This window comes from Rhineura floridana, chromosome 16, assembly GCF_030035675.1.
Source record: "Rhineura floridana isolate rRhiFlo1 chromosome 16, rRhiFlo1.hap2, whole genome shotgun sequence".
NCBI classification, from domain to species: domain Eukaryota; kingdom Metazoa; phylum Chordata; class Lepidosauria; order Squamata; family Rhineuridae; genus Rhineura; species Rhineura floridana.
Window position 1 is genome coordinate 737,759 of NC_084495.1, and position 27,654 is coordinate 765,412.

Consider the following 27,654-nt stretch of genomic DNA (forward strand, 5'->3'; position numbering starts at 1 on the left):
GGTGAGACTGATGGGTGTTGCAGTCCAAAATATCTGGCGGGTGCCAGGTTGGTGAAGATTGTTGTAGAAGAGCATTAGTTCTCTTACAAGTCTTACCCCAACATTCAATCAGAGGCGAGTTTCTGCTCAAGATTATTTCCATTCATTGAGGTGAAAAAAGTTTTAAACCCCCAGCCTAGCTAGCTTATGGGTGGGGGGGGGGTTAACAGGTCCTATGCAGAAGACTTCAGATTGTTGTAACAAGGAAGCCACCTCAATGGGTGTGTTGACACACTGGCCTAACCTCAACAGCATGTCTGTTAGCTTGGAGGCCTGAACATCAGACTAAGGTGGGTTGAAGCAGAGTGATGGATCACCCGCTTGCTTCTGCTCAGTTCCCAGGGCCTTGAGTTAACGGCTCTTCATTAGCAGGAGGGGGAAGGGAATAGCCAAACCCACAGCCCAGAGAGCCAACAGCTTAATAGAGCAACAGCCACTCTGGCTCAATATAAAGTACAGCTTCCTCTTTCCCCCACATGACTGCAACCATGATTTGGCTGTGGGTTTTCCTCGCAACCCCACATTTGGTCAATGCATGTCCTATAAAGCATCTTCCCGCCTTTTCCTTTCACAAAGACCCTTAGCCCTCATTCCCAAACAAAGGGCCCTTGCATTTACTCATGCCCCTCTTCTAGTAACCCATGATCTCTTTTCCTTCCCAAATCACCACCATTTGGACTGCAAGCTCCAAAGGGCACTGGTCCTGTCCCTTGTTCTGCTACTCTCAAATGCCACATAGGTTGGGGTTTTGTATGAAGCAGAGCTCCAAAAAAGGAAACTTGGACAATGAGGGAGAAGAAAAAGGAACATCCAGAGTGCAAGGGAAAGGACTAAAACATAAGTCCCCACCACCACCACTGGTGCTGTACTTAACGGCTCCAACAGCAACAGAGTACGAGGGGGGTGGTGCATGTGAGAGATCATCTCCTGCTGCTGCATGCTCCGAATCTGGTTGTCATTTCCTGCCCTTCTGAGGAACCAGCTGCTAGTTATGTCCTTTGCAGTGGAAAGTTTTAGCGTATATGACTCTGGTTTATAGTTTTTTAACATAAATAACATCAGTTGATATGGGTTTTAATGATCAGTGGTGCCTATTTTCTAATGAATTTAAAATATGATTATGTTAGTTATCAAAATAAATACTTCATTGGGGTTCCCATATTGTGTTTTGAAATGAATTGGTTTTTAGCCTGTTGTTCAGTAATGACGTATCAATATATTTTGTGTTTGTTGTATTGTGAGCTACTCGGGGCACGTTTGTGTGGGGAAGCGGCACACACTGGAGACACTCAAGGAGGGCCTGGATGCTGGATCAGCCCACTGGCCCATCCAGTCTGGCGTCATCTCCTCAGAGTGGCCCACTTGGGCTGAGCTCTGGAGCCGGCTTACCAGCTGCTCCTGGGTCTTTTTCTGATCGTGGGATGCCTTCAGCAAGGCTTCCTTGGCCTCCTCAGCTTCCTGGCGCTGCTTCGCCAACTTCTCTGCTTCCTCCTGAGCCCACTTCCGTTCCTGCTCCAGCTCCAGTGCCTTGCGGGTCTGCTCCTCCAGTTCTAAAGAGAGGGAGGCAAGAAGGTGGCAGCTCAGCCCACAGCTCCCCTCCAAGGTAGGTAGGTAGGCAGGCAGGCAGGCATGCAGGCAGGCCCGTCCCCAAGGCTGCTGCGGGTCCCCAAGTGCCCAGCAAGGTCCTCTCACCCCCTACCTTCCTGAGCTTTTTTCGTCTGCTCCTCAATTTGCCTGAGCCGTTCCATCAGCTCTTCCTTCTCGCGCTCAATCTTCTCCTTCTCCTTCTCCGCCAGCTCCCTCTTTTTCTTCTCATTCTCCAGCAGGGCTCTAAGCAGGGAGGAAATGCAAGTGAGAATACAAAGGCCAACCCATCTGGCCGACATGCCTGATTGCTCCGTTACAACGTCTGGGTTGGAGTTTGCTTGTAATTAGACATTTTACCTTGGAGCAAATTGGGGGGGGAAGTGTTCCCCAAACTTTTAATGCTGGATTGAAATGGGAGGCACATTTCACTCATTTTCTCAAGCAGCTCTAAGAGGGGCGGGGCTATTTTTCCATGCAGGCTATTTTGCAGGTGAGGGGAGCCACCCACCTGTCAATCACCTGACATCACAAAAAATAACATTTTTCCTTTGTGGACACAGTTCACGCTACGCCAGCAGAGCAGCATCCAATGCAAAGGAATACTGGACTTATAGTAAGCCCCACTGTGGAACTTGCTGTAAGCACTAATCAGCTGACTGATGCTTACAGCAAACCTGCTTTGGGCAGGAATTGGCTATGCTGTAGAATTTCCAGTTGGGAACACCACAGCACAGCCAATCCAAATTGCTGGTCAGGGCTGACAGCAAGCCCCACTTTATGCAGGGATCAGCTATGCTGCGTAGCACAGCTGACACCACTGGGGCTTGCTGTCACTGCCAATCAGCTGGTCAGCACTGGCAGCGAGACTTGCTTGCTAAGGGACAATCAAGAGCACACTTTAAGGCTTCCAATTGTTCCTTTGCACTTGCCTCTTACCTGTCCCACACCTGATGCCACATATGACATCAGGTGTGGGGCAGATGTGAGTAGTTGGGGAAAAACAGACTTGTGACCCATACTGGGCCTAATTTGACCCATAGGTTGGAGCTTCTGCACCCCTACAGGCATCCTCCCTGCAGCTACAGGGTAATGCTGTTTGCAGTAGTCTCTTGCCGTTCCCTCCACCAGTTAGGGCTAGGAATGATCCATGACGATGTGGCATTCACCCCCCATCATCTGTAGTAGCACAGGCTGCATCAGGGAATCCCAATGCACCCTTAAACCTTTGGGGTGATATCACAGCCGATATTATTGGCTGAGGTTATGGTGGGAGAAGGAAGAGAAACAGCGTGCACAGGAACAGAAAGTAGTGGGTGCATTCAAGATGGCAACTTATTCTGTCACTGCACACTTTGGGCCCTCAGAGAAGATGCACTAGTGAGTCCCAGCACAGACTTTGGAAATCCCTATGAGATAAATTGTAGGACAGACCCAAGTTTACACAGTAAGCATAAGTATTCTTTTCCATCCCCCATGAACCTTGAGTAGCCAAAAATCTTGGAAATAAGATGACCACGGAACACAGCACCATAAAAATACAAGCCAAGCTTTTTGTTGCCTACCAGCCCGTTCCTATACTTAACTTCACATTAAGCTACTACTCATGCATGCTGTCAGGCATCTGCACCATGTAGTTGAATGGTTAGCAACTAGCTTCCTTGCAGGCCCACTTTGAGAAGGAAATGAGGGGTGGTGGGCCACTGTCTCTATCCACATTTCCTAAAACAGGTCTGACTGAAAATGCTCCTCTCAGTCACTGACCTCCAAGCTGACTACTGGAGGGCCACGCCGGGGGATCTTAACTGTATCTCCACTGCAGAATTTGCATGTGGAAAGAACATGTGCCCCAGCCCAGCACTGAACCAGCATTCAGGGACCAGTTTGACAACATGGGGCACTCTGCTCCTCTTGAGAAAGACATTTGCACTCAGGTGTACACACCTCTCCATCTGTTTTTGATGCTTTTCCTCCCGGGCTTGAGCCTTCATCTGCTGCACCTCAATCGTGTCTGGCTTACGCCTACGCATGTAGAGCTCATGGTTCCCCATGCAAAGAGCCAGGATGCGCTTGTTAATCCTTAGCCGAGGGGCATAGAATACAAAGTCCTTTGCAGAAAGGAGGGGAAAGCACAGAATGAATCATGAATGCACCCACGCCACTTCCCTTTCTTCTTCAGAAGTAGCTGATGCCCCAAGTATATCCACAATAACCCCCATTTCATAAAGCATTTTCCTCAACTAAGTTTTCCCCAAGCACAAAAAAAAAGAAGCTAAATGGGCTGTCCAAGAATTCTTAGCTTTGATGAGTTGAGACGGTGACAAAACTGGAAAGCTGGTCTAAAATTAAAGTATCATAGATGGCCTTCAAACCTTCTCACTCATTGAACCATACCTAGACCATGCTTCTGCTGAATGGCTGTATGCAACCAACTTTAATTACCATCTAAAAACTGAACATTAACACACACAATAAGCTATCCTATCATCCATTTAAAAAAGCACAGTCATTATCAGATCTAAGCAGCAGCAGAAGCGGAACCCCTAATTAATCATCAAACAGAACTTTAAGGGGGATCAGGCTTTCACATCACCAAAAAAAGGCTGTACTATTGGTGCCACCAGGGAGAAAATAGTTCACAACTTCACAGTTCTTGCCTCTGAAAAAGATTGGATGCTCAGTAGAGCTTCGATCACACGCAGAAGGAAAGAGGGGTGTGAATAAGGAGCGCGTACACATACACAGCCTCAGAACTGGAAGGTCACCACTAGCACTTTAAACTCGGGTCTGGAGGCAAACAAGCAGTGCAGGCAAACTAGACTGGGAACGCTATGCTCTCTGCAACTCATCTCATCAAAAAGGCCTGCTACAAACATTCTTCAGCTTCTGAGCAATCTTCCAAACACAGCCCCCCACCCCAACAGTGGGCTATACCCTCCAAAAAGGGATAATTTGACAGATACAAAATCCCCAAGAGGAGCAGGGAATATATTCAGCTCTGCAGCACAGAGACATCCAGAACTCCAATCAAAGGCTTCAGTCCCAAGTCCTGAATATTTTGGCCTTGTGGATTCCCTACAATCCAACAGGGCACTCAAGTACCAGGAACTAGTCATCTTTTCAGCTCTATCACTGCAAAGGTTTACAGAGATTTATGGCATCTCTTCCAGAGTGAAATGCCTCGCCACAGGGAAACTGCTCTTTGAAAACAAGGGGACTGTATTTTATTTTTTGGCATAGCTGTTGACCCAGAAAAGCAAAGCAGATGGTTCAGGAGCCATAGGCTTGGATAAGCTAAATGTCGCTAAAGTATTTCTGCTACCAGAGCAGTCACAATTCTTCTCTGCAACTAAACAGTAAACAGCAATCCAGAGATTTGAATAGTATCAAAGCAAACAGAATTTCAGAGTTAGCTGTTCATTCAGCCCTACAGATGCAAACACACACACACCACTTCTCTAACTTTTGTTTCAGACATCCTGTGAATTTACCTGGTCTTTGGAGGGAGGAAAACACTTAACTAACACAATGGACTTGTGTGTGTGGGAATGTCTATCAACAATCCAAAAGTGGAAAACTCTTCACAGATGATTGTTTAAAATGCTCTTCAACCATAAGTGTCTCCATCAAGCTAGCTGTACACCCAATATGTGATGATTAAGGCAGCCTTCCCCACTGTGGGAAGACTAATGTTAGCTTCAGCATCAATGGATTTTCCATCATAACCAACTGGCATTTTGGATATATTAAGTAGAGCAAAACAGAACTATCCTGAATTACTGATTTTCAGTTACATACTTTTATAGATGCTCTACTAAAATATTTAACATTTATGAATGTTATCTTACTGGTGCTTTTTTGTCAATGGGCTTGATAACAAACTTCTTATCATTGAATGAGATATTTCTGATCTCGCTCCAAGGGAATCCTATTTTTGGTGTTAACCTGCAAAAGATGGAAGAAAGCTGTGTCAATTACACCATTTGTAGCAGTCCAACAACCTACCTACATTCACATAGTACAAACTGTTTGACTCCAGTGAGAGATTTGAAGTGATCAATGTGGATCTAAATAGAGGAAAGCAATGCTGCTCAGAATTTACAAAATCAGATACAAAATTTATGTTAAATTTGTACTCAGTGAAATGCAAACACAGTGGCTATCTGCATTGCCAGAAGCAATATATTCAATCTCCAGTTTCAATAAAAGGATAGGATCTGGAGTCAGGAGAAAAATATACACATTAAAAATGCAACAAAGGCCACAGGGAGAGTGCAGACCCTTTCCACATGATTCCCATCTTGTTCAAATGCATTTCTCCATGTACTGGTACAAAGACACACAGTACTACCAATCGACGACTGGAGGCTTTGGCGGATGCGGTACTGTCATGTTCACACTGTGCACTTAATGTTACAGTCCAGAGAGCAACACCCAGCAAGACAGTCTGGGCGTGTACCAGTTATGTGCACAAGTTACAAGGATTTGGGTGTGTGTGTCTGTAGTCCCTACTCTAATAGGAATAGTACTATTAATTGAAATCCATGCCCACAGGAAATATACTGGCACATGAGATCAGAAGTGCATAGGACAACAATTGCCAGTGAAGCACAGGCACAGAGGGGCTAGTTCGGAAGATGTGGGTCACATCAGGAGGTCTCAGAAGGACTCCAGCAGATAAGCTGTTACAGAACACACATATCCCACTTCACTCTTTTTCTGGGATCACAAGCCTATGTAACCTGATAAAATTACTTGCTTAAATTCAAAGGATTGGTTGGATCTGGATATGGAAGTCATAATCACTGAGCACTGATGTTGTTGGACTACAACTCCTATCATCCCTAACCACTGGGCATGCTGGCTGGAGCTGATAGTACATGATAGTACTCCAACTGCAAAGGATTCCCAGCCTTGTCTCAGGTTGCAATCCTAAACACATTTGCAGGGAAGTAAATATACTTGGGATATCCTGTTAAGCCAGTTCAGAGGGATTTATCAGGGCTATACAACCAACAAATGACAGATCAAGGTTATCACTGGTAGACCACACAGCATTCTCTCTCCAGTTTGAATAAAGACTCTACCAAGGCAAGAAAGGATTTGCAGCTACCTATCTCGCCCACTCAGCCTTCCATCCATCCGTGGTCGGTAAAATGAGTACCCGGCATATGCTGGGGGGTAAAGAAAGGCCGGGGAAGGAACTGGCAATCCCACCCCATATAAACAGTCTGCCTAGTAAACGTTGCAAGACGGCACCCTAAGAGTCGGAAACGACTCGCACTATAAGTGCAGGGACACCTTTACCTTTACCTCGCCCTTGGTAGATCTAGCAAAGACTATTAGCTATAATACCTAAATATAATCTCCATGTTCCAAGGCGAACAAGGTAAAGAATTCCAGAGAATGAGAACAAACATGAAAAACTGTTTATTATTAATTAATAAAATGAGTTACAACAATTTTAAAACACATAATTAAAACAGTTAAAAACATCACAGAAAATAAGGTGGGTCCTAAAAATATACATCTCAGATGTGGAAGGCCAGGGTAAAGAGGTGCATCTTCAGCATTCGCTAAAAGTTATACAATGAAGTTGCCAGACACACCTCAGTGGGGAGGAAGTATCCCAGTTTAGGGGCCACCACAGAGAATTCCCTCTCCCGGCCACGACCCCCTGAACTTCCGAGGGGGTGGAACTACCCAAAGGGACCCCCCTGCTGATCTCAACACCTGAGAGGGTCTGTATGGAAGGATAATTTCAGATCTTTGGGACCTAAGCTATGATGTCAGCTTGCTAGTCAGTCAGCTGGCAAGTGATGGAAGACAGCTGGATGAGTGGACGTGCCTTGGTCTGACCCAAAAGACTCCCCCCCCCATGGAAGATTGGCGGATCATCTTGTTACCTGTCATTCTGCTCATAAATATTGAGTCCAAGGGCATCGACACCCAACCAGAGTTCTGAGCCTTTCTTATTCTTAATACTGAAGTAGTTCACCCCATACATCTCCAGATCTTGCGCAATTTTCAGATATTCCAGGATGGCATCTTCTCTAAACGTACACAAGAAGACAGATTTTAACTTTAATGCTCAACAAATATTATTTATTCAATTTATATCCCTTCCTTCTTCCCAAAGTAGCCTAGGGGAGTTAGCAACAAGCAATAAAAACATCTGAAAAAAAATCTAATACAGATGCAGACTGGGATAAAGGCCTCTACTTAAAAGGCTTGTTGAAATTATGCTTCATAGATGAAATAGAGAATTAAATGGGGCAAATGCTTGCAATTCTGACAAGGCTTCAGTTCTTTGCTCCCAACTTGCTTACAGAAGAGAATGTAGAAGCTTAGTTCTCTCTGTATTGATCTTCTAGGAATATAATCCTTACAAAACTCAATAGAGTTTGAAAGTGGTTCAAGCTACAGTGAGTTACCAAGTTGCCTATATCCACCATATCTTCGATTTGAGAAAAGACAGCCTGTAAGGTTTGTTTATTGCAGCCTTCCTCAACTTGCTATCTTCCAGACGTTGTTGGGACTCCCAGCCAGCACAGCCAATGTGTTTGTTAGGTGAGCTGGGAGTTCACAGAATATTAGAGTTGGAAGGGGCCTATTAGGCCACTGAGTCCAACCCCCTGCTTGATGCACGTTGTAATCCACCAACATCTGGAAGGCCACAGGTTAGACTTCCCTGGTCAAATCATTATTGAAGGGATTTACACAAAGTACTTTGACCATTTAAAAATGAAGCTATATTACAGTTACAAACTGAAGACAGTCTACACAGCAACACAAGCCAAGAACTGCTGTAACTTCCACCTTACCTGAGCATTCCTCGGTGTTCTTCATGCCACACCTGGATCCTTTCTTCCCACTGATCCTTATTGAGTTTGTGTTGTTCCAAAACTCTAGCAAGCAAACAGCAACAAGTAACATGTTAGGTGACAAGCCGCTTCCATACAAGTGAAACTGTGGCAAAATCAGCATGTGGGCTGATCTATTGTTTCAACAACAACAACAAAAACCACCTTGCAGAGTGATTATCTTCACATAAGAAAAGTGCCCCAGGCCCACATTGCCAGACTTCTTGTATCTCTTCTACCTCTTGCAGGCCAAATTTGACAGGCAGGTGGGGGTCGCCCATCAGTCAGTCACATGCACTGATATGCTTTTGACTTCAAGCTCCCTGGGATCGGCTGCACCATGAAGTTCCCCGTGAGAACCTAGCAGTGTGCTCTATCCCAGCTGACTGGTGGCGAGAGTCAGCCTCTCTTGCCAATATGCAACTAGGAGTGCACTTTAAGACTCCCAAGGTGTGTATCGGGAGCTGTTTCTCCACCTGCCCCTGATCTGATGCCACGTAGCACTTTACGTGTGATAAAGACCACGTGGGCCAAATTAGGCCCAAGGATCAAAGTTCCCCACCCCTGATCTAACATTTCCCATTGTAGCACATTTCAGAATCTCAATCATGTGATGTACGTTTGCAGTTCCCTTTCACATAAAAAGGTAAAGGTGTCCCCGCACTTGTAGTGCGAGTCATTTCCAACTCTTAGGGTGATGTCTTGCGACGTTTACTAGGCAGACCATATATATGGGGTGGGATTGCCAGTTCCTTCCCCAGCCTTTCTTTACCCCCCAGCATATGCCGGGTACTCATTTTACCAACGACAGATGGATGGAAGACTGAGTGGACCTCGACCCCTTTTACCGGAGATTTGACTTCCTCCTTCCATTGGAATCAAACTCCGGCCGTGAGCAGAGCTTCAGCTGCATTACCGCCGCTTACCACTCTGCGCCACGGAGGATCTTTCCCTTTCACATAGTGACCCAGAATTGCATCCCATCATCCAGCTGACATTTCCATCAGTGGACCAGGAGGAAGGCCATTTTTGTCAAATCGCCCTCTCCTCTGCAGTCCCTCTGCACCTCCAGAACACGCTTCGGAGTGCTGGGGGTCCTTCAGAACTGCGTAGGATGTGATACAAGGGGCATCAGCAAAAATCACCTCCTTCCCTGTTCTGCTGACTTAAGTCTTAAAGAGGCTTCATTCAGCACAAGCAACATCACTGGACACAACCCTCAACAGGCATCCTTAAAAGAATGGATGGTTCTCCTTCATATATTTGCAATACCGCAATCCATCATATTTGCATTCTCCTCTATTATTCTTAAGATAAATCTCCGAAGACAATTCATGAAGAGCTTTAGGGTGAGGCAGTCAGATAGAAGACCTCAGGTGCCAGCCTGTACTACTAGCAGTACACAGAGGGACAATATTATGAAGTGAACAAGGTGGCGAACATAGAAGTATTTTTGAAGTAAGATATATGCTGGGATGCTTGAGGAATTCAATCTTTGCAAATTCCTGTATGAAATGACCTGACCCGTACCCCTTGGACTAATATGCTGACTGCAAGATAGCAATCCAACAGATTTTACACTTCTCTGAATGTTGCAGCAGTTCTTGGCAGTTTAAAATCCATGTTTTGGTTACATTTAGACAATCCACTTCACCAAGAGCCCCCTGGTGAGAGAGACTCTCAACAGGCAACCTCCTACTCAGGCAGTAATTTGGTTTGGAAAAGAAACAGTGAGCAAGTGAGGGGTGCCAAATCCTTCCCATGAACCTTCCATGCTTGCCTGAGGGTTGCATCCAGTATTGGTCCTACTCAACAGCTGTGACTAACTTAGCTTCATTCATTTCAGTGGGTCTACTCTAAGTAGGACTAGCACTGGATGCCACCCAGAGGTTGTTGGTTTCCCCACCAGCACCCTACATGCCAACCTACATGCTGCAGCACCAATTAAGAGAAACCCAGCCTTTTCTGCACACGGCCAGAGAGGTGGGGGTGAGGAACTGGCAGCACGGATCAAGAAAGGGTCAGCCAGTAAGCTTGTATTTGGATGTGTAATACCTCCACTGTTGGAGACCATGTGCTGTGGCGGGGGAACATGAGTGGGAGAGCGTTGTTGCATTCGTGTGCCCCTTGCGGGCTTCCCAATGGCACCTGGTGACTGATAAACAGAACACTAGACTAGATGGGCTTTGGGTCTGGTCCAGCAGGGCTCTTCTTATCATCCCTGGATTTAAACAGGCATCTTCTGTTTCCACACACACAAGGTAAGAAAAGGGAATTATAGGTAAAAATATGAACGTGGCACAGACAGGAAACAAGCAGACTGATCCACCCCTAGTCGGAGTCCACTTAAGAAAACCCTGGGTGAGGGGTGGACAGACTCCTAGTCAGGAGCAGCCTGTCCAAGATCACCGGCTGCATTTTTATGAACTATTATTGAACTCAACCTTTACTGCTGTTTAAACTCACTGGAGAAGTATTAATGGCAAAAGGCACGATGAAGTGACACAGCCTCGGTTTTAACTACTTTGATGTACCTTTGAGGAAGCAGTTTGTCTCCGGCAAGGTAGCCAGGATTGTGCACCTCTTTATTGAAGTCACCGTATTTGGACTGGACGGCATAAGAAGCCAGCAGGACGGCAGTCTCTGGGGGGCAATAGATATCGTCATTCAAGATACCCTCCTTCACTTGGAGGAAGAACAGGCGTTGCGTGATGTCCTGAATCAGCTCCTCCGCCACATCCTCTGGGAAGAATTTGGCACGGAATTTGAAAAGCAACGGACTCTCTTTGCGGACATCCTGTGCCGTTACCTGCAGTGAATTGGTAGCACAACCTAGATTACACGGTTGCATCCACAACTGTTTGGAACAAGAACATTTGCCATTTACAATGAGAGCACAGAGTTCAATCTAGCTGAATTGCTATGGATAAACACTAAAACAGAAGAGTGGAAAACACTGCATTGCGAGAAAGAAATGAACACAAAACTGTTTTATGAAGTCCGGGTATTTAGCCTGAGAGGGCAACTTTTAAGAGTTTAAGGGAGCAATTTCTCTGTACAGCACAAATGGCTTTTCGTGCTGGGGTCTCTCCTACTGTTGTGCAAGGCTCAGCACAATCCAGAGAGTACTAAAAAAAGGCAAAAATGCTTAAACTGGCCACAGCTCAAGAGTGCAGGAATCCATCTTTTTGGGGAAGGCAGCAAGAAAAGAAGTGTGACTATAAGAGGGTGATCTATGTAGACACCAGTACCTTTTTGTTCAGTTTCAGCCATGTTGAGAAGCCCTTCGTATCCTGGTACTGGAGTCCAAAGAACCAGACCTCCCTCAGGCCTATTGTTTTCACAACCTGTTCGGGGAAACCACAGAGGAACACACACGTTAACAACAATTACAGGGGATTGGATTTGGGCTCAGTGTGACCTAGGAAGGGGGTGACTTACCTTCAGGTAGATACAATTGCTTTAAAACAAGAAAAGGCAAATTCAGCAAAGCAGGGAGCAAAAGCGCTGATAAGCAAAACCCGTGTTAAGAGTTCAGGGGGAAGAGTTTACAAGCAACAATGACACTGATCTTTTCTTTCTTCTCCTTCCAGAACAACTATTCATTCATTGGTGATCACTCGTGGCAGAGTAAGATTGTCTTCGAAGATAAGGTCTTTAACGGTGGGTCCATAAGTGACTGTGGAGGCCAATTCTGGATCCACACAGCCTCCCACAGTGAGGACATCGGTTTACAAAGCAAAGGATGGTGTCTAAGGAGAAGGCCAATAGCTCGCCAGTGGGGCACACGCTTAGTGCAGAGGAAGCTCAGTCCCAGGCACTCCCCGTTAAAAGGATCACAGGCAGCAGGTCAAGCCTGAGCTAGATAGGTTAATGGCCTGCTTCCAAATAAGGCAGCATTCTGAAATCGGGTTTTATGGTAGAGTAATCCGACCCTAGCCTCCGGGCAGCTGTTCACAAGGGAATACAGCCCTCTCACGCATTTGGGAGCCCTGATTGGCAGTCCCAATTTACATGAGCGGAGAAGAACAGGCAGGCAGACTGAATGCATAGGGTGGTACTCAATTTTAGTCCTAAGAGTAGACCCATTGAAGTTAACAGACATGACTAACTTATGTTCATCAATTTCAGTGGGTCTCCTCTGAGTAGGACTTGGCTGAATACAACCCAACAGGACCAACTCTTCATAACTGTTTTTTATGTGAATAGTGCTAGTACTAGATTACAGTGGGGTGGTGGTAATTCTTAGGTGCAGGCGCCTTTCATGACAGCCCCCATAGCCATGCAGCACTCTCTCCTTTTACACACACACCCACGTCATATTAGATATTTAAAAGTAGAAGTGGCAGCTTAATCCTTAGCAGTGCGTGCTAATGTAACCTACCACTTCCCTCTACTTATTTGGTGGCTTTATCTTTGATAACTGTTAGCGTTTTCTTTGGCATGCATAACATTGGCAAATAGCACCCCAGGAGATGATGCCCATCATCCCTGCTGTGGAAATTAAGTGGTTTCTTTTCTGTTCCACTACACCCCTGGCTACCCGTAGCTAAACAAAAACAAATCTCAGCTGCAAACCAAGCACCCACAGTTCACACTATCATAGAATAATAGAGTTGGAAGGGGCCTATAAGCCCATGGAGTCCAACTCCCTGTTCATTGTAGGAATCCAAATCAAAGCATCCCCGACAGGTGGCTGTCCAGCTGCCTCTTGAATGCCAAGAGGTGTTGGAGAGCCCACCACATCCCTAGGTCATCGGTTCCATTGTCATACCGCAATAATAGGAAGTTTTTCCTGATATGCAGTCAAAATCTGACTTTTGGTAACTTCAGCCCATTATTCCGTGTCCTGCCCTCCGGATCTGAATTTGGATTTTCTGTGTCCTGCACTATCCTATGCTCGCAGCGCAAGTCATCAATATTCTTGCTCTCCACTTCAACACAGATGCCCAGACAAAGCCCTTTATACCTGCGAGTTGGCCAATAATGGGGCCTTCATGGGCAAACCACCGCAAGGGAAGCAGGATGCCCCCAAACAAGCTACGATAGCAGCAAAGAGCCCCATGACAGCTGCTTTACTTGCATGGCTGTCACAGGGTCCAATTTTGCTGCACTTGAATTCCTGAGACGAATCACACAGTGCACTCGCCACTTTCCTTGAAATAGTAAAGGGCAGGCTCTAAGAACATCTCTGTTGAGGACTACGTTTGGCGAGGGCTGTAACGGGTAGTGGCCTCTGTCTGTTAGTTCAACTGTAGAACACCCAGTTATGATTATTTAGATTTTTAATACACTGTTGCTGTTATGATTACATTGTATTCTGTTCGATATTCTGTATCAGGTACAGGGAAACTTTGGCCCTCTGTTGCTAAACTATAATTCCCATCATCTCTGGCCATCATCCGTGCCTGCTGGGAGTTACACTTCAGCCATGCTTGTTCTGTATAGTTTTTATTATATTTTTTAGCGTTGTAAGTTGCCATGGGAAGATTTTATTTTGAAGAGCAACTAATCCATCTCTTAAAGAAATAATTAAAGTAGAACACAGTCAAGAGAAAAACCAAGGAATGTCATCCTGGCAGGCATGCCCATTTTCCCAGGATCACCTGGCAAACTAAAAATGGAAAATCCAGCATTATATCTCATTAACTTTACTGGTTATTGCCCTGACCGTCCCAGAATCTATGATTTTTAAGACTACTAGGATGACACGTATTTTTACACTGCCCTTTCACCATAAAGTATGTCCTTCAAATCCTATTCCTAGGGCAGTTTACAAAAAGAGTATTTCTAATGTGCCTCCAAATTCCCTTAAAACCAGGTTCAAAAGAATGAATGTTTTCATACCAAAAGGCAACCATTTCATATAGACACTGTTTTAGTTGAAGACTAACTCATGTCTTGATCTGGTAACACAACAAGATTAATTAGACATACCCACATGATTAATGAAAACACACAGGATACATTCCCTCAGCAGAAATATTTTTGCCTGGTGCCTAAAAATAGCTAATGATGGTGTCCGGCACACCTCCCTGGAGAAAGTGTTTCATTAGTGGGGATCACATTGAGAAGGCCCAAGAAAATGATTTACTGTACAAAGCTTCACTAAAATTGCAAAGTAAATCAAACATATTTAAAATGACAATCTGAACTATATCAACTGTTTTAATGAAAACAAGATCAGCGCAGCACATGTCTTGTTTCTGTTATTTTGGCTGATTGCAGGTCACCATGTGCTCAGAGGCACGTTACCAAATTCTTCCAAGCTACACCAGAAGTGGATTAGACTGTGAAAGACCAACCCAAATTGTATTTGCATTTTGACAAATGTGTAGGGCAATATAGTATCTCAGAGAGGAGGGCAGGTCTCCTGCTCCCCTGGTGCATTCACTATAGCTGCCCGATTTCCCTGCTTTTTAAAGTTAGATAGAAATATCTGCTGGCTATAGATACATTCTTAAAACGCAGGTTTTTTGCCTATTAGTGAATATACTCCTATGAATGATGAATATTAGGGCTCCACTCTTGGACCAGACCATTAAGTTATTGTAAACATTTCCCTCTCTCAATCCATACTTGGACCTTTAACAAAATGTCTCGCATGCAACATTTTCATCCTGCAGCACATAATTTTGGGGTCTGCTCTACAGTCCTGACTGGGAGGAGGTCATTCTGAATGCACACACAGAAGGAAAAGGTTTCGTCTGACATTCAGAAGTCAGGAATGCCTGTCAGTGCATCAGCTTTTTGCTGGAGCATGATGGCTGGAGACAGACTGCGACACGTGGGGTGGGCGGCAAATGGTCTGATCAAAAGGACTAAGATGACACACTGTCCTCAAGGCAGCATTTCCATCTGAATGGGGACATTTGCTCACACCAACAGCCTCTGGCCTCCCTCAGGCCAGTGGCTTCTGGAGGTGTCCCTGCTTCAGAAGCAGCCACCCAGCTGGAGGCTGCAGCCCAGAAGGACTCTTATCCCACGTAGACCAAGGGAGCACGAGGCGGCGAGGTAAAGAGGCTCCCTCAGGTGGGAAGAATGTGGGTCCCATTAAGGGACAGAGTGTGTGGAGCTGGCCACAGAGCACGATCCACCGGAAGTTCTCTTCCATAAGCCCCATTGAAAGCCAGCATGGTGTAGCGGTTAGAATGTTCAACTAGGGTGCAAATCCCCACTCAGACATGAAGCCCACTAGGTGACCTTGGGCCAGTCACTGTCTCTCAGCCTAACCTGGGTTGTTGCGAGGATAAATGGAGGAGCATGTAAGCCACCTTGAGCTCCTTAGAGGAAAGATGGGATATCAATTAACAATAATCTAACAAAATGAAATCCCATCCATTTCAGTTAGGATCTCCGCAGGACAAGGGATTTCTCCCCGAGGTAATCATGAGTGGGAGATGGCAGGGAGCGCATACGTGGGATTTCTACCTCACATTCGAAACTAAGGAAATTGCCTTTTGCCACGTCAGGCCCTTAGTCCATCTAGTCAGTGTCTAGACCAGTCTTTCCCAACCAGTGTGCCTCCAGATGTTGTTGGACCACAACTCCCATCTATCCTGGCCATTGGCAATGCTGGCTGAGGCTGATGGGAGTTGTGGTCCAACAACATCTGGAGGCACACTGGTTGGGAAAGGCTGGTCTAGACACTGACCGGCAGCAGCTCTCCAGGAGTTCAGACAGGAGCCTCGCCCAACCCTGCCTGGAGCTGAATCTGGGACCTCTTGCAGGCACTCCTCCACCAAGCTACAAACCCTTCCCACGTTGTTGGTCAACGGACTAGGATCTGGAAATCCCATCTTCAAATCCCGCTCAGTCACGAAGCTCACTGGGTGACCTTGGCCGAGCTACTATCTTCCACAGGGCTCCTGTGAGAACACAGTGGAGATGGGAAGGATGATGTACATCACATCTCCTTGAAAAGGGAGGAGATAAATGTAATAGAGTAAGACAGAATGCATGGGGAGGAGCTACAGGGTTTGAAGCTTTCACTGCCAACTTCACTGGTCAGGAAAGGCTGGCGTGCTGCCCTGGCGGCTTGAGGAATGGGGCCCTTCTGCTGATCCTGCAATTACAGGTGCTCCTCAGTGGCTAGGAGTGCATTTTACCAGCTTCGGCTGTTTCTGGACAGGGATAGCCTGACCACTGTTGTCCATGCACTGGTAACCTCCAGGCTGGATTACTGTAATGTGGGGCTGCCCTTGAGGTTGGTCCGGAAGCTGCAGCTGGTGCAAAATGTGGCTGCGAGACAGCTCACTGGCCAACATGTCACCCCGCTGGTGAAAGAATTGCACTGGCTGCCCATGAGGTACCAGGCTAAATTCAAGGTTCCGGTTTTGGGGTACAAAGCCCTGTATAGCTTGGGACCAGGATACCTGAAAGACCATCTTACCCCTTATATACCCAAGTCTTGTTCTAATGGCACCTGCTAAAAATTTTGCAGACATTTCTGTCACCCTCTGTTCTTGGTCTGCAAGAAGAAAAACCACACAGAAGTTAGTTGAACGCCCTGAGAAAGATAACAGCAATGGGGTAATCAGCTCACTTCTCAAATCTCTATAGAAAGAGCAGAATAGCATAACATGCTATTCAACACTACCATCTCTGCACAAGCATAAACGTTTTTCCAGTGGAATTCGTTTAAAACACCCCTCTAATACGGCTGATGGTACTATGTTCAATCTTGCTTAGTAAAAGCTCTTCTATACTTAAGGATTATTAGATTTTGTAAATAAGGTGCCGGTGAATTAAGGTAAGTAAGCAGGAAGCTGTTATACCATGGGCAGAACAGAGGCGCTTTTTAATTAGAGCTATTGCTTTGCCAGTCCTAAGATTAGCAATTGCTGTGGAGAATAACCGTAAGAGCAAAGCCTTAAGGTGACAGCCTTCATCCAGCTGCTCTCATGAGAGTCATATAGATTTCGAGAAGTCAGATCGGTTGGAGTTAAATTTAGCTGCAGCCAATAATTGAACGTTCTCAGCCAGGCCTGCAAAGTAATAGAGGGAAGACCAGCTTCCATTTGAAATTAGGAGCACAGCATGGAACAGAAAAAAATTGTCTAAGAAATTTAGACTGAACAACTTCCAGTCAGCCCAGTTTTGAATCCCGTACAGTAATTGTGCTAGCCTTAAAAACCTCAAGTACTGGAGGTATGAAATTGCCATCTTTTGTGCAAAAAAACACACATTAAGACTTTACTACTCTGTAGGGCTTTTTCACTTACATATTTCTGTTGGGTAGCCATGCCCATTAATTGAAAAACTACGCCCAGGTATTTAAAAACTCTAACTTGTTCAATTGGCTGGTTGTCCAGAAACCATCTATGGGGGCTATGACGTTTACAGAATGCCATAACCTTAGTTTTGTTATAATTAACCACTAAGTATTCTTTTTGGCAATAATGAGAATGCCCCCATCAGCCTTTTCAAGCCCACTCTTGTTTGAGAAAGAAGGACAGCATCGTCTGCATACAATAAGACAGAGACAGCCAGTTTGGGGTCATGAAAGGCTGGAGATGTTAAATGCTCAACTATGTCATTAATACACAAATTAAACAATACAGGGCCCAAAAGGCAGCCTTGTTTAACCCCTTTTGTCACCGAGACAGAATCTGTAAGATGTCCGTCTATAGTACATCGCACCTTCAGCCAAGTAAAAGAGGAATCTTTTATCTATAGATGAGAGGGGTAATTTTTTCCAGAGTCTTGTACGAGAGATTGAATCGAATGCTGCCTTCAAGTCAATAAATGCTGCATATAATATGCCACCTCATTTCCTTTTTGCATAGTTATCAATTAAATGGTTAAGAACAAAGCAATGATCTATAGTAGATCTGCCCTGCCTGAATCCCGCTTGTTCATCAGCCAAAATAGCTTCCTCAGTTATCCAATCAGTTAATTTATTATGAAGATGTTTTGCATAGAGTTTACTAATTACACATAACAAACTGATCGGCTGGGTCAGATTTGGATCCTTTTTTAAATATAGGATCAATTATGGCAGTACCCCAATCCTTGGGCATTAGCCCTGTTGAGTTAAAAAATGAAAATGTACCGTAACTGCCAGCATAGGAGCCCACCAGTCATTGTTAGATTTTAAAAATTCTGGTGGAAACAAGTCAATGCCTGGCACTTTATTGTTCTTTAGCTGTGAGATAAGGTTCTTGACATCGGTTACAGAAACTGGCGGCCAATCCGGTAAATTTCCCCCTTAATTCTGTGGATGAGGAATACTAATTGATAGTACTGCTTTCATTCATTGGGACCAGTAACACACAATGGGGCTGTACAACTGTTCTCTAAAAAAACCTGATATTGGATGCCAAAAAAGGAAAGTATCCCCATCATTAGAAGCCTTTGTTAGGGTTTGCCAGGCAAGTTTTTCAGATTGCTGTTTTCCCCCCTTTATCAATAGTTTATACTTTTGCCTATGTGAAACATACTCAATAAGCAAAGAACCAGAATTAGTGTTCCTATATTTACAATAGATCCTCCTCAGCTGGCTTTTAGCCTGTTTGCATTCTCCATCAAACCAGCTAGATGTTACTGAAGCTTTCCTTAGAGTAGTATTCACAACTTTATTGATTAAATGATCCTGTAATTTACCCATCAAAGTTTTCAATAAGTCCATAACCTCAGTAGCTGATTTGGCTGACAAGATAGTGGCGTGTATGGCTAAAAAATCCTCAGTATATAAGAGATAAGTCAAGGCTAAGTCAACTTCTGATGACTACTTAATTCTCCTACTGGATGTTGCACATAAATCTGTGTTAAGACTGAATTGAGATTGAAGGCAGAGGTTCTTATTTATTGGACCTGCCAATGTCATAATTAATGGTAGATGATCACTTCTACACTGGAACCTACCTCAAAATGGATGACATACTTAAATATAACTCGTGAGATATCTATATAATCAATTACACTACCTCCAAATCTGGAGTAATGAGTGTATTCTGCCACACCGTTTAGTATTAGCAAGTCCCTCCGCCTAACTAGTTGGGCCAAACAGAATCCTGCATAGTTGCATTTATGATCTTTGGAAAGTCGAGCTACCACAATCAGGATAGGCATCTGATTCCAATATCTGATTGTAGTAGGTATATAAATTTACATCGTCGACTCCCATCCGTGCATTGAAATCTCCTGCAATGAAGAATACTGTGGTGGGATGTAGGGATTCCAAAGAATCTATGTAATTGTCTAATTTTTCCCAAATGTTATCCATTAGATTTTTTTGAGCAGGGTGGTATTTAAACATTAACCAGTATTAGGCAGATTTCAGAAAGTACCATAAGAACCGCAGCTGCAAAGGAGTTAAAGCTGTTATTACTACCTTCATGTTAGCTGAAATAAAACAAGCTAAACCTCTGCTGTCCCTCCCACCCTTAACAGAAGTGGCTGCCAAAGACTAACATCTGTAACCATTAAGCAATATAGTTTCATTGTGCCATGTTTCTTGTAAAAGTATAACATCAAAACAGTTTATAAAATCCACAAGTTGTTTGTCATGCTGTTTTCAATGCCATCCTGCTATATTCCATGAGAGCAGTTTTAATCCTACATTATTTAAGGCTCGGCCTCCACCTTGCTCAGAGATCCTGTCTTGTTTAAAAAACACACCCATTCTTTATAATAGGAACCTTCCTTTCCAAGGTATCTATGCTGTTTCCAATTTCTAATGAAGGGTTGGCTAACTCAGATGGAGTTAGAGCTCGATAACTCAACCAATGGTTAGAGGTCATACTGTCTAGTTTGTAACTGACTGAACCAAGTTCCAAAGAAGGTTGAGTTTGTAAATCTGCATCTACAAGTCTGAATTTCCATGGTTAGCTTCTCTTTTAACTATGCATTTAGGTGAGATGACTTTATAGCAGGAGTTGCTTGAAAAGCAGCAGTTCTCCCTATATTTTGTGGACAGCGCTGCTGTATTTGGATCAGCTTTTGCTGTAGCTTAGCTAATTTATTTGTAATTTTACATTGTTCCTTTTCGTGGAGTTTGGAGAAAGAAGATAACAGTACCTTGAGTTTTAATCTGATACAACACCTATTTTAGTTGAAAGTTTTACTTGTTCATTTCTCTTACGTTGATGGATTTTGGATATATCGATTTTATTTATTGGTATCCTACATAAATGTTAGAATTTTAGCAGGAAAATTTGATTAAGCTGTATATCTGCTTTTTAGTTTTCACTGTATATATTTCAATTGCAATAGCTTGGGCTAATGCCAATAAAGGATTTGATTTTGAATACTCAAGGCAATCACTGGGCTCTACAGGTGAGGGCCTCCTGCAGATGCCATCTTATCAGGAGGTGCATTCCACACAACATAGGAAATGGACCTTTAGTGTAGTGGCACCAACCCTTTGGAATTCCCTCCCCTTAAACGTTAAACAGGGACCATCTCTGTTATCTTTTTGGCACCTACTGACAACCTTACTCTTTCAACAAGCTTTTAAAGAAGAGACCGTATCCCAGTCTGTGCCTGTGTTGGTATTTGTTTTATTTATTTATTACATTTATATACCGCCCCATAGCTGAAGCTCTCTGGGCAGTTTACAGCAATTAAAAACAATAAAAACAAATATAGAACTTTTAAAATACAAAAAACAATTTAAAAACACAATTTCTTTAAAAAAAAAACAATTTAAAAACACATGCTAAAATGCCTGGGAGAAGAGGAAAGTCTTGACCTGGCACCGGAAAGATAACAGTGTTGGTGCCAGGCGCACCTCATCAAGGAAATCATTCCATAATTTGGGGGCCACCAGGAGGAGGGCCTTGGATGTTGAGCATAGTGTATGTCGGGACAGGCGTTCCATCAGTTATTGTGGTCCCAAGCCGTGTAAGGCTTTATAGGTTAAAACCAGCACCTTGAATTGAGCTCGGAAACATACAGGCAGCCAATGCAAGTGGGCTAGAATCAGTTTTATATGTTTGAAGCATCTGGTCCCTGTTACCAATCTAGCTGCTGCATTTTGCACAAGCTGCAGTTTCCGAACCATCTTCAAAGGCAGCCCCACGTAGAGCGCATTGCAGTAATCTAATTTGGAGGTTACCAGAGCATGGACAACTGAAGCCAGGTTATCCCTGTCCAGATAGGGGTGCAGCTGGGCCACCAACCAAAGTTGGTAGAAGGCACTCCGTGCCACTGAGGCTACCTGAGCCTCAAGTGACAGAGATGGTTCTAGGAGAACCCCCAAGCTACGAACCTGCTCCTTCAGGGGCTGCCATTAATGTTGTTGAAGGCAGAGGGAGATACGAAGTAGGGAGACAGCCATACTATCAAGGGAGGGTAGAGTGTAACCAATTGTTGATAACCCCCCAAGCTGTCCTCCTGCTCAAACAACCTGGATGGTCTCGGTGACAGTGCCCCTGGGTTAAAACTGCTGCTGCTGAATGCCAGGTCGGTGAACGGAAAATCGATGCTCATCCAGGATTTGGTCCTCGATGAGCATGCTGACCTGGCCTGTATTACGGAAACCTGGTTGAATGAAGCTGGGGGGGGGGGTTAATCTCTCCCAGCTTTGTCACCTGGTTTTTCAGTACAGCAGCAGCCGAGACCTGGGGGACTGGGAGGTGGGGTTGCAGTGGTCTATTGTGATACCATCCCCCTGACCAGGTGCCCTCTCCCACAGTTCTCAGGGTTCGAGTGTGTGTATTTGAAGTTAGGTGGCCAGGACAGAATAGGGATTCTGTTGGTGTACCGCCCACCCCGCTGCTCCACAGTCTCCCTACCTGAGCTAGCCGGGGTAGTCTCGGGGTTGGTGTTAGAGTCCCCTTGGCTTGTGGTACTGGGTGACTTCAACATCCATGCTGAGACTGCTCTGTTGGGAGTGGCTCAGGACTTCATGGCCTCCATGACAACCATGGGTCTGTCCCAAGTAGTATCTGGCCCCACTCATGTGCTGGTCACACCCTCAACCTTGTTTTCTGTGTTGGTCGGGATGACGGTGATCTTGGTGTGGAAGAACTCGCGGTGGTTCCGTTGTCATGGACAGATCACTACCTGGTTGGGTTTAGACTCACTGGGACTCAGAACCTCTGCAGGGGTGGGGGACCGATTAGAATGGTCCGTCCCAGGAGGCTGATGGATCCGGATGGTTTCCTGACGGCTCTTGGAGATTTTCCTGTCACCCTGGCAGGTGATCCTGTCGAAACCCTGGCTGACCTCTGGAATAGAGAAATGGCCAGGGCGGTGGACACGATCGCTCCCGAGCGTCCCCTCTTTCGGAGTGGAGCCAAACCAGCCCCATGGTTTTCCAAGGAGCTGGTGGTGATGAAACGTGTCAGACATGGACTAGAGCGACGTTGGTGGAAGACTCAGAGCGAAGCTGATCTATCTCGGGCTAGAGTCTATTTGAAGGCCTACTCCGAGGCAGTACGGGCTAAGAAGAAATCTTTCTTCTCAGCCTCCATTGCATCTGCTGGGAGCCGTCCAGCAGAACTGTTTCGAGTGGTTAGGGGTTTTTTAAGTTCCAGCCCCCATGAGGGTAATTCTGACCACTCAGCAGACCGCTGTCAAGAATTTGCACGGCACTTTGCAAACAAAGTCGCTCAGATTCGCTCTGACTTGGATGCTAAAATTGATACCGTCTGAGGATGTAACTTTGGTGCCTGTTTGTCCAATTAAAATGGATTCTTTTCAACTTGTCCTGCCTGAGGATGTGGACAAGATCCTTGGAGCGGCACGTGCCACCACTTGTGTACTGGACCCTTGCCCTTCCTGGCTCATTAGAAGTACCAGAGGGGGACTGGTCGATTGGGTCAGGGGAGTAGTTAATGCCTCTTTACAAGGCAGAATTCCATCATGCTTAAAGGAGGCAGTTATAAGACCACTGCTGAAAAAGCCCTCCCTGGATCCCTCTTTACTGGGTAACTACCGGCCAGTCTCCAATATTCCATTTTTAAGCAAGATAATAGAGTGTGTGGTGGTCGCCCAACTCCAGAGATTCCTGGATGATACAGATTATCTGGATCCATTTCAATCTGGTTTCAGGCCTGGCTATGGGACAGAGATGGCTTTGGTCACCTTGGTGGATGACCTACGCAGAGAACTGGACAGGGGGAGTGTGTCCCTGTTGGTTCTACTGGACCTCTCAGCGGCTTTCAATACCATCGATCATGGTATCCTTCTGGGCCGCCTTGCTGAGATGGGACTTGGGGGCACTGTGTTACAGTGGCTCCAGTCCTTCCTGGAGGACCGAACCCAGAAGGTGGTACTGGGGGACTCCTGCTCGACCTCCTGGCCATTGACCTATGGGGTCCCTCAGGGTTCAGTTTTGTCCCCCATGTTATTTAACATCTACATGAAACCGCTGGGAGAGGTTGTCCGGGGTTTTGGGGTTCGGTGCCATCAGTATGCTGATGACACTCAACTCTATTTCTCTTTTCCACCTGAAGCCAAGGAAGCCATACAGGTCCTAAATCAGTGTCTGGCATCAGTGATGGACTGGATGAGGGCAAACAAGTTGAGATTAAATCCTGATAAAACAGAGGTACTCCTGGTCAGTCGGAGGGCAGATCAGGGAATAGGGATTCAACCGGTGCTGGATGGGGTTGCACTCCCCCTGAAGTCTCAGGTTCGCAGTTTGGGTGTACTCTTGGACTCAGCTTTGAATTTGGAGGCCCAGATTACTGCTGTATCCAGGAGCGCCTTTGCCCAATTAAAACTGGTGCGCCAGCTGCGCCCATTCCTGGAGCTGCCTGATCTGACTAGGGTGATGCATGCCTTGGTTAGATCCCGCTTAGACTACTGTAACGCGCTCTACGTGGGGCTGCCTTTGAAGACTGTTCGGAAACTTAAATTGGTACAAAGAGCTGCAGCCAGAGTGCTAACCGGGGCTGGTTACAGGGACCATACAACTCCCCTGTTACAGCAGCTCCACTGGCTGCCAATTTGTTTCCGGTCACAATTCAAAGTGCTGGTTTTGACCTACAAAGCCCTATATGGCTCAGGTCCAGGCTATTTGACAGATCGTATCTCCCTACATGAACCTGTCCGGGATTTGAAATCTTCAGGTGAGGCCCTTCTTGTGCTCCCCACACCTTCGCAAGTACATATGATGCGGACACAAGATAGGGCCTTCTTGGTGGCCGCCCCTAGGCTATGGAACTCCCTTCCGAGTGAGGTGTGATTAGCTCCCTCCTTGCCGTCTTTCCGGTGACAAGTAAAGACTGTTTTATTCAACGGGCATTTGGGATAGAGAACGACCAAGATTAAATGTCATAAGATTGGTGTCTACAGTATATGATTTTATTATTTTAAATTGTCTGCTGTTTTAATGTATATATTTTATGGTTTTTAATTTTTCTCATAGTTTAATTCTATTTTAATTGTATATTTCTGTATGTTTCAATGGTGTTGTTTTTAGTTGTAAGCTGCTCTGAGTCCTATTGGAAAAAGGGCGGGGTAGAAATAAAGTTGTTTATTATTATTATTATTATTATTATTATTATTAAGGACAGGTTGGACATACACCATCCGGTCAGAAGAACCACCCACTAGCAGTATCTCAGTCAGTCAGTTGAAGAGCCCTGCGGCTGGATCAGTCCAGCGGCCCATCTCATCCAGCATCTGTTCCCATTGTGGTCAACAGTGACATTGGGAAGCCCACAAGTAGGACCTGCATGCCACAACACTTTCCCCTCATGCAGTTGCCAGTAATTAGTATTCAGAGCCATACTGCCTCCAGCCATCATGGCTGGCAGCCACTGAGAGCCTTTTCCTCCATGAATTTGTCTAATCCTTTTTTAAAGCCATCCAAGTTGGTCACGGCCATCGCTGCCTCCTCTGGAAGTGAATTCCATAGTTCAACCATGCACTGTCTGAAGAATTGCTTTTCTTTTGTCTGTCCTGGATCTTCCAACATCCATCTTCACTGGATATCCAGGAGTTCTAATGTTATGAGAGAGAGAGAAAAAGTTTTCTCTATCCGCTTTCTCCATGCCTGGCTTAGTTGCATACACTTCTATCATGTCACCTCTTACTTGCCTTTTCTCTACAACTGAAAAGCCCCAAATGCTGCAAGCGGAACCTTTTCCAGCTCTACAATATCCTTTTTGAAGTGAGGTGACCAAAACAGCTCACAGTATTCCAAATGTGGTTGCACCACAGATTTGCTTGATGATATTGGCAGTGTTATTTTCAATTCCTTTCCTAATCATCCCTAGCATGGACTTTGAGTCACAAGTAGCGAGTGCCCTCTGAGCATTCTTGCCCACTGGAAGAGTTCTCAACTGGCTTGCAATCTTGTGTGTATATATCCTTGCACAGGTGCTTGAACAACAAAGCATCTCCCGGAGCACCTGCCAGACAGAGGAGAGTGGCTATTGCCACCCGTAATGTTGCTGCAGTACCCTCCTGCCATTTTTCCCCAGACCAGTCCAAGTGCAAGTGGAGCCCAGTCCTAGTAAACAATCATGTAAGGCTCTTGGCAGGGCTGGAGTTGCTGATTTGGAGTTGAGGGAAAACCCCCCCCCATTCCCACTCCTAAACTGTTGGAAGCCTGCCTCTTCTTCTGCTTGCTTTGCATGATTTGCTTTGTAATGATCACATTCACATGCTTTGCTTTACAGCTGATGGGGGTTGGCACTCCAAGACATCTAGGGGGCACCAAATTAAGGAAGGCTATTCTGGACTCAGCACCTCATCCTCCCTTGTCAAACCATTTCCTTCTAGCTTCCCAGAATTGTCCCCAGTAATAACTGGATTTCTGATTAAAAACTGGCATTCATTACATTCATTTTTTATGTTTCTGCAAATGGTACTATACATTTGAGTTGAGGTCAGATGTTAATTTGCTTCAGCACTTTATATTTGTTAGTATTTAAATTTCATTAGTGTAAATGCCCCCAAGGATTTTTATCATCACTGCACCAGGAAGTATACATGTATCAGATCACAGTTTTGGGGTACTCATTTTGAGATTTAGCATCTTTCCTGTCCCCATGAAGATGTCCATTTGAAACACATGCTTCTGATACCTGGAACTTTTTTTCTGGGAAACTATTGCTTGCACCCTTCAAGACAATAGCCAGCCCAGTAGGGAAGAAATCGCAACACTGTAAAGTTCCAAAGCCTCGTTGAATGAACTGGGCCTGACAATTCTAGGGTTTCCATTCACACATACATACACATGGTTCACACAGAATATCACTCAAAGTGAGCCATTCACTTTGATTGTAGCACTCTTGTTGACTTACTACTTTCTGAAAGCCTCACTGATCTGGAACAGAAATAGATCCTCTATTCAAACCAATTTCACAGCAATATTTCAAAACCACAAGCCAACAGCAACAGCCGGTTAGCCATTTTAATAGCACTGACATTGAATCAAGGCCGAAGGATTTTAAGCACAGAGCTACCCGGTTGCCATATTTCACCACCCCCTTTACTTAAGATAAGTTGTAGCACAACTGGTAGAGGGTTGAGTACTGCCACAAGCCTGACACAAAAGTGGGAAAGACGCCCATTTTATTGCCTGGAAGACACAAAATCTGCGGCTTCCAGCAGCATAATTTTAGTTCAGTCCTGCATTATATTAATGTGGAAGTCAAATTTTACAGTGTGTCTTGCAGAGTTGCAGAATTAAAAAGAGGGTTCCAACAATGCTGCGATGGAGAGAGAAAAGAAGAGTTTGTTAGTCAAACTGTTTTTATGTTTCTTTTACTGCCACAGGGCAGCCTGGGCATGCTAGAACATTCAGTCAGGCAGCAAAAATAAAGTATGGAACAATCAGTTTTATTTCCCATTGTGGCCAGAGCTGAATGGGGTATTTCCTTTACAAATCAACTTCCTTCACTTGCAATTGTCCAGAGACAGTTGCTGAATTCCAGGGAAGCATTAGAAAAAAGACAGACTAGATTCTTTATCAAGGCACTGGTGTAAGAGCAGCTTGCTGGATTCCCCACCTCCCACCCCTAGAGAAAGGCAAGCTCATGGGCCATACATGAGACATCAGCCCACCAACACCAATGCCTCAAGGGCCCAACAATTCTCGCCCTGGAGAACCTATGCTACACTCCCTTCACCTGAGGCCTCTTTTGGCAGGCACCACTGCAGCCAGGTCAAACCCTTTCCTGGAAACTCTGGTAGGCAACCCAGGGTTTTAAAGACCTTGACAGTTGTGGCTATGTGAGGCATGAACAAAGGAGTCCCTTGTCCA

General features: G+C 45.2%; 1 protein-coding gene across 3 annotated transcripts in view; it reads right to left on the minus strand.

Moving 5' to 3' along the window:
* The window catches only part of MSN (moesin), an 86,672-nt gene that overhangs the window by 8,336 nt on the left and 50,682 nt on the right, over positions 1 to 27,654 (minus strand). For all 3 annotated transcript variants that reach the window (XM_061598491.1, XM_061598490.1, XM_061598489.1), the window contains exons 3-10: positions 11,738 to 11,833; positions 11,021 to 11,295; positions 8,448 to 8,531; positions 7,530 to 7,676; positions 5,472 to 5,568; positions 3,568 to 3,731; positions 1,739 to 1,869; positions 1,429 to 1,589 (exon numbers count right to left, since the gene is read on the minus strand). In XM_061598491.1, the coding sequence (XP_061454475.1) occupies positions 1,429 to 1,589; positions 1,739 to 1,869; positions 3,568 to 3,731; positions 5,472 to 5,568; positions 7,530 to 7,676; positions 8,448 to 8,531; positions 11,021 to 11,295; positions 11,738 to 11,833 (1,155 nt within the window). The remainder of the gene's footprint in view (positions 1 to 1,428; positions 1,590 to 1,738; positions 1,870 to 3,567; positions 3,732 to 5,471; positions 5,569 to 7,529; positions 7,677 to 8,447; positions 8,532 to 11,020; positions 11,296 to 11,737; positions 11,834 to 27,654) is intronic.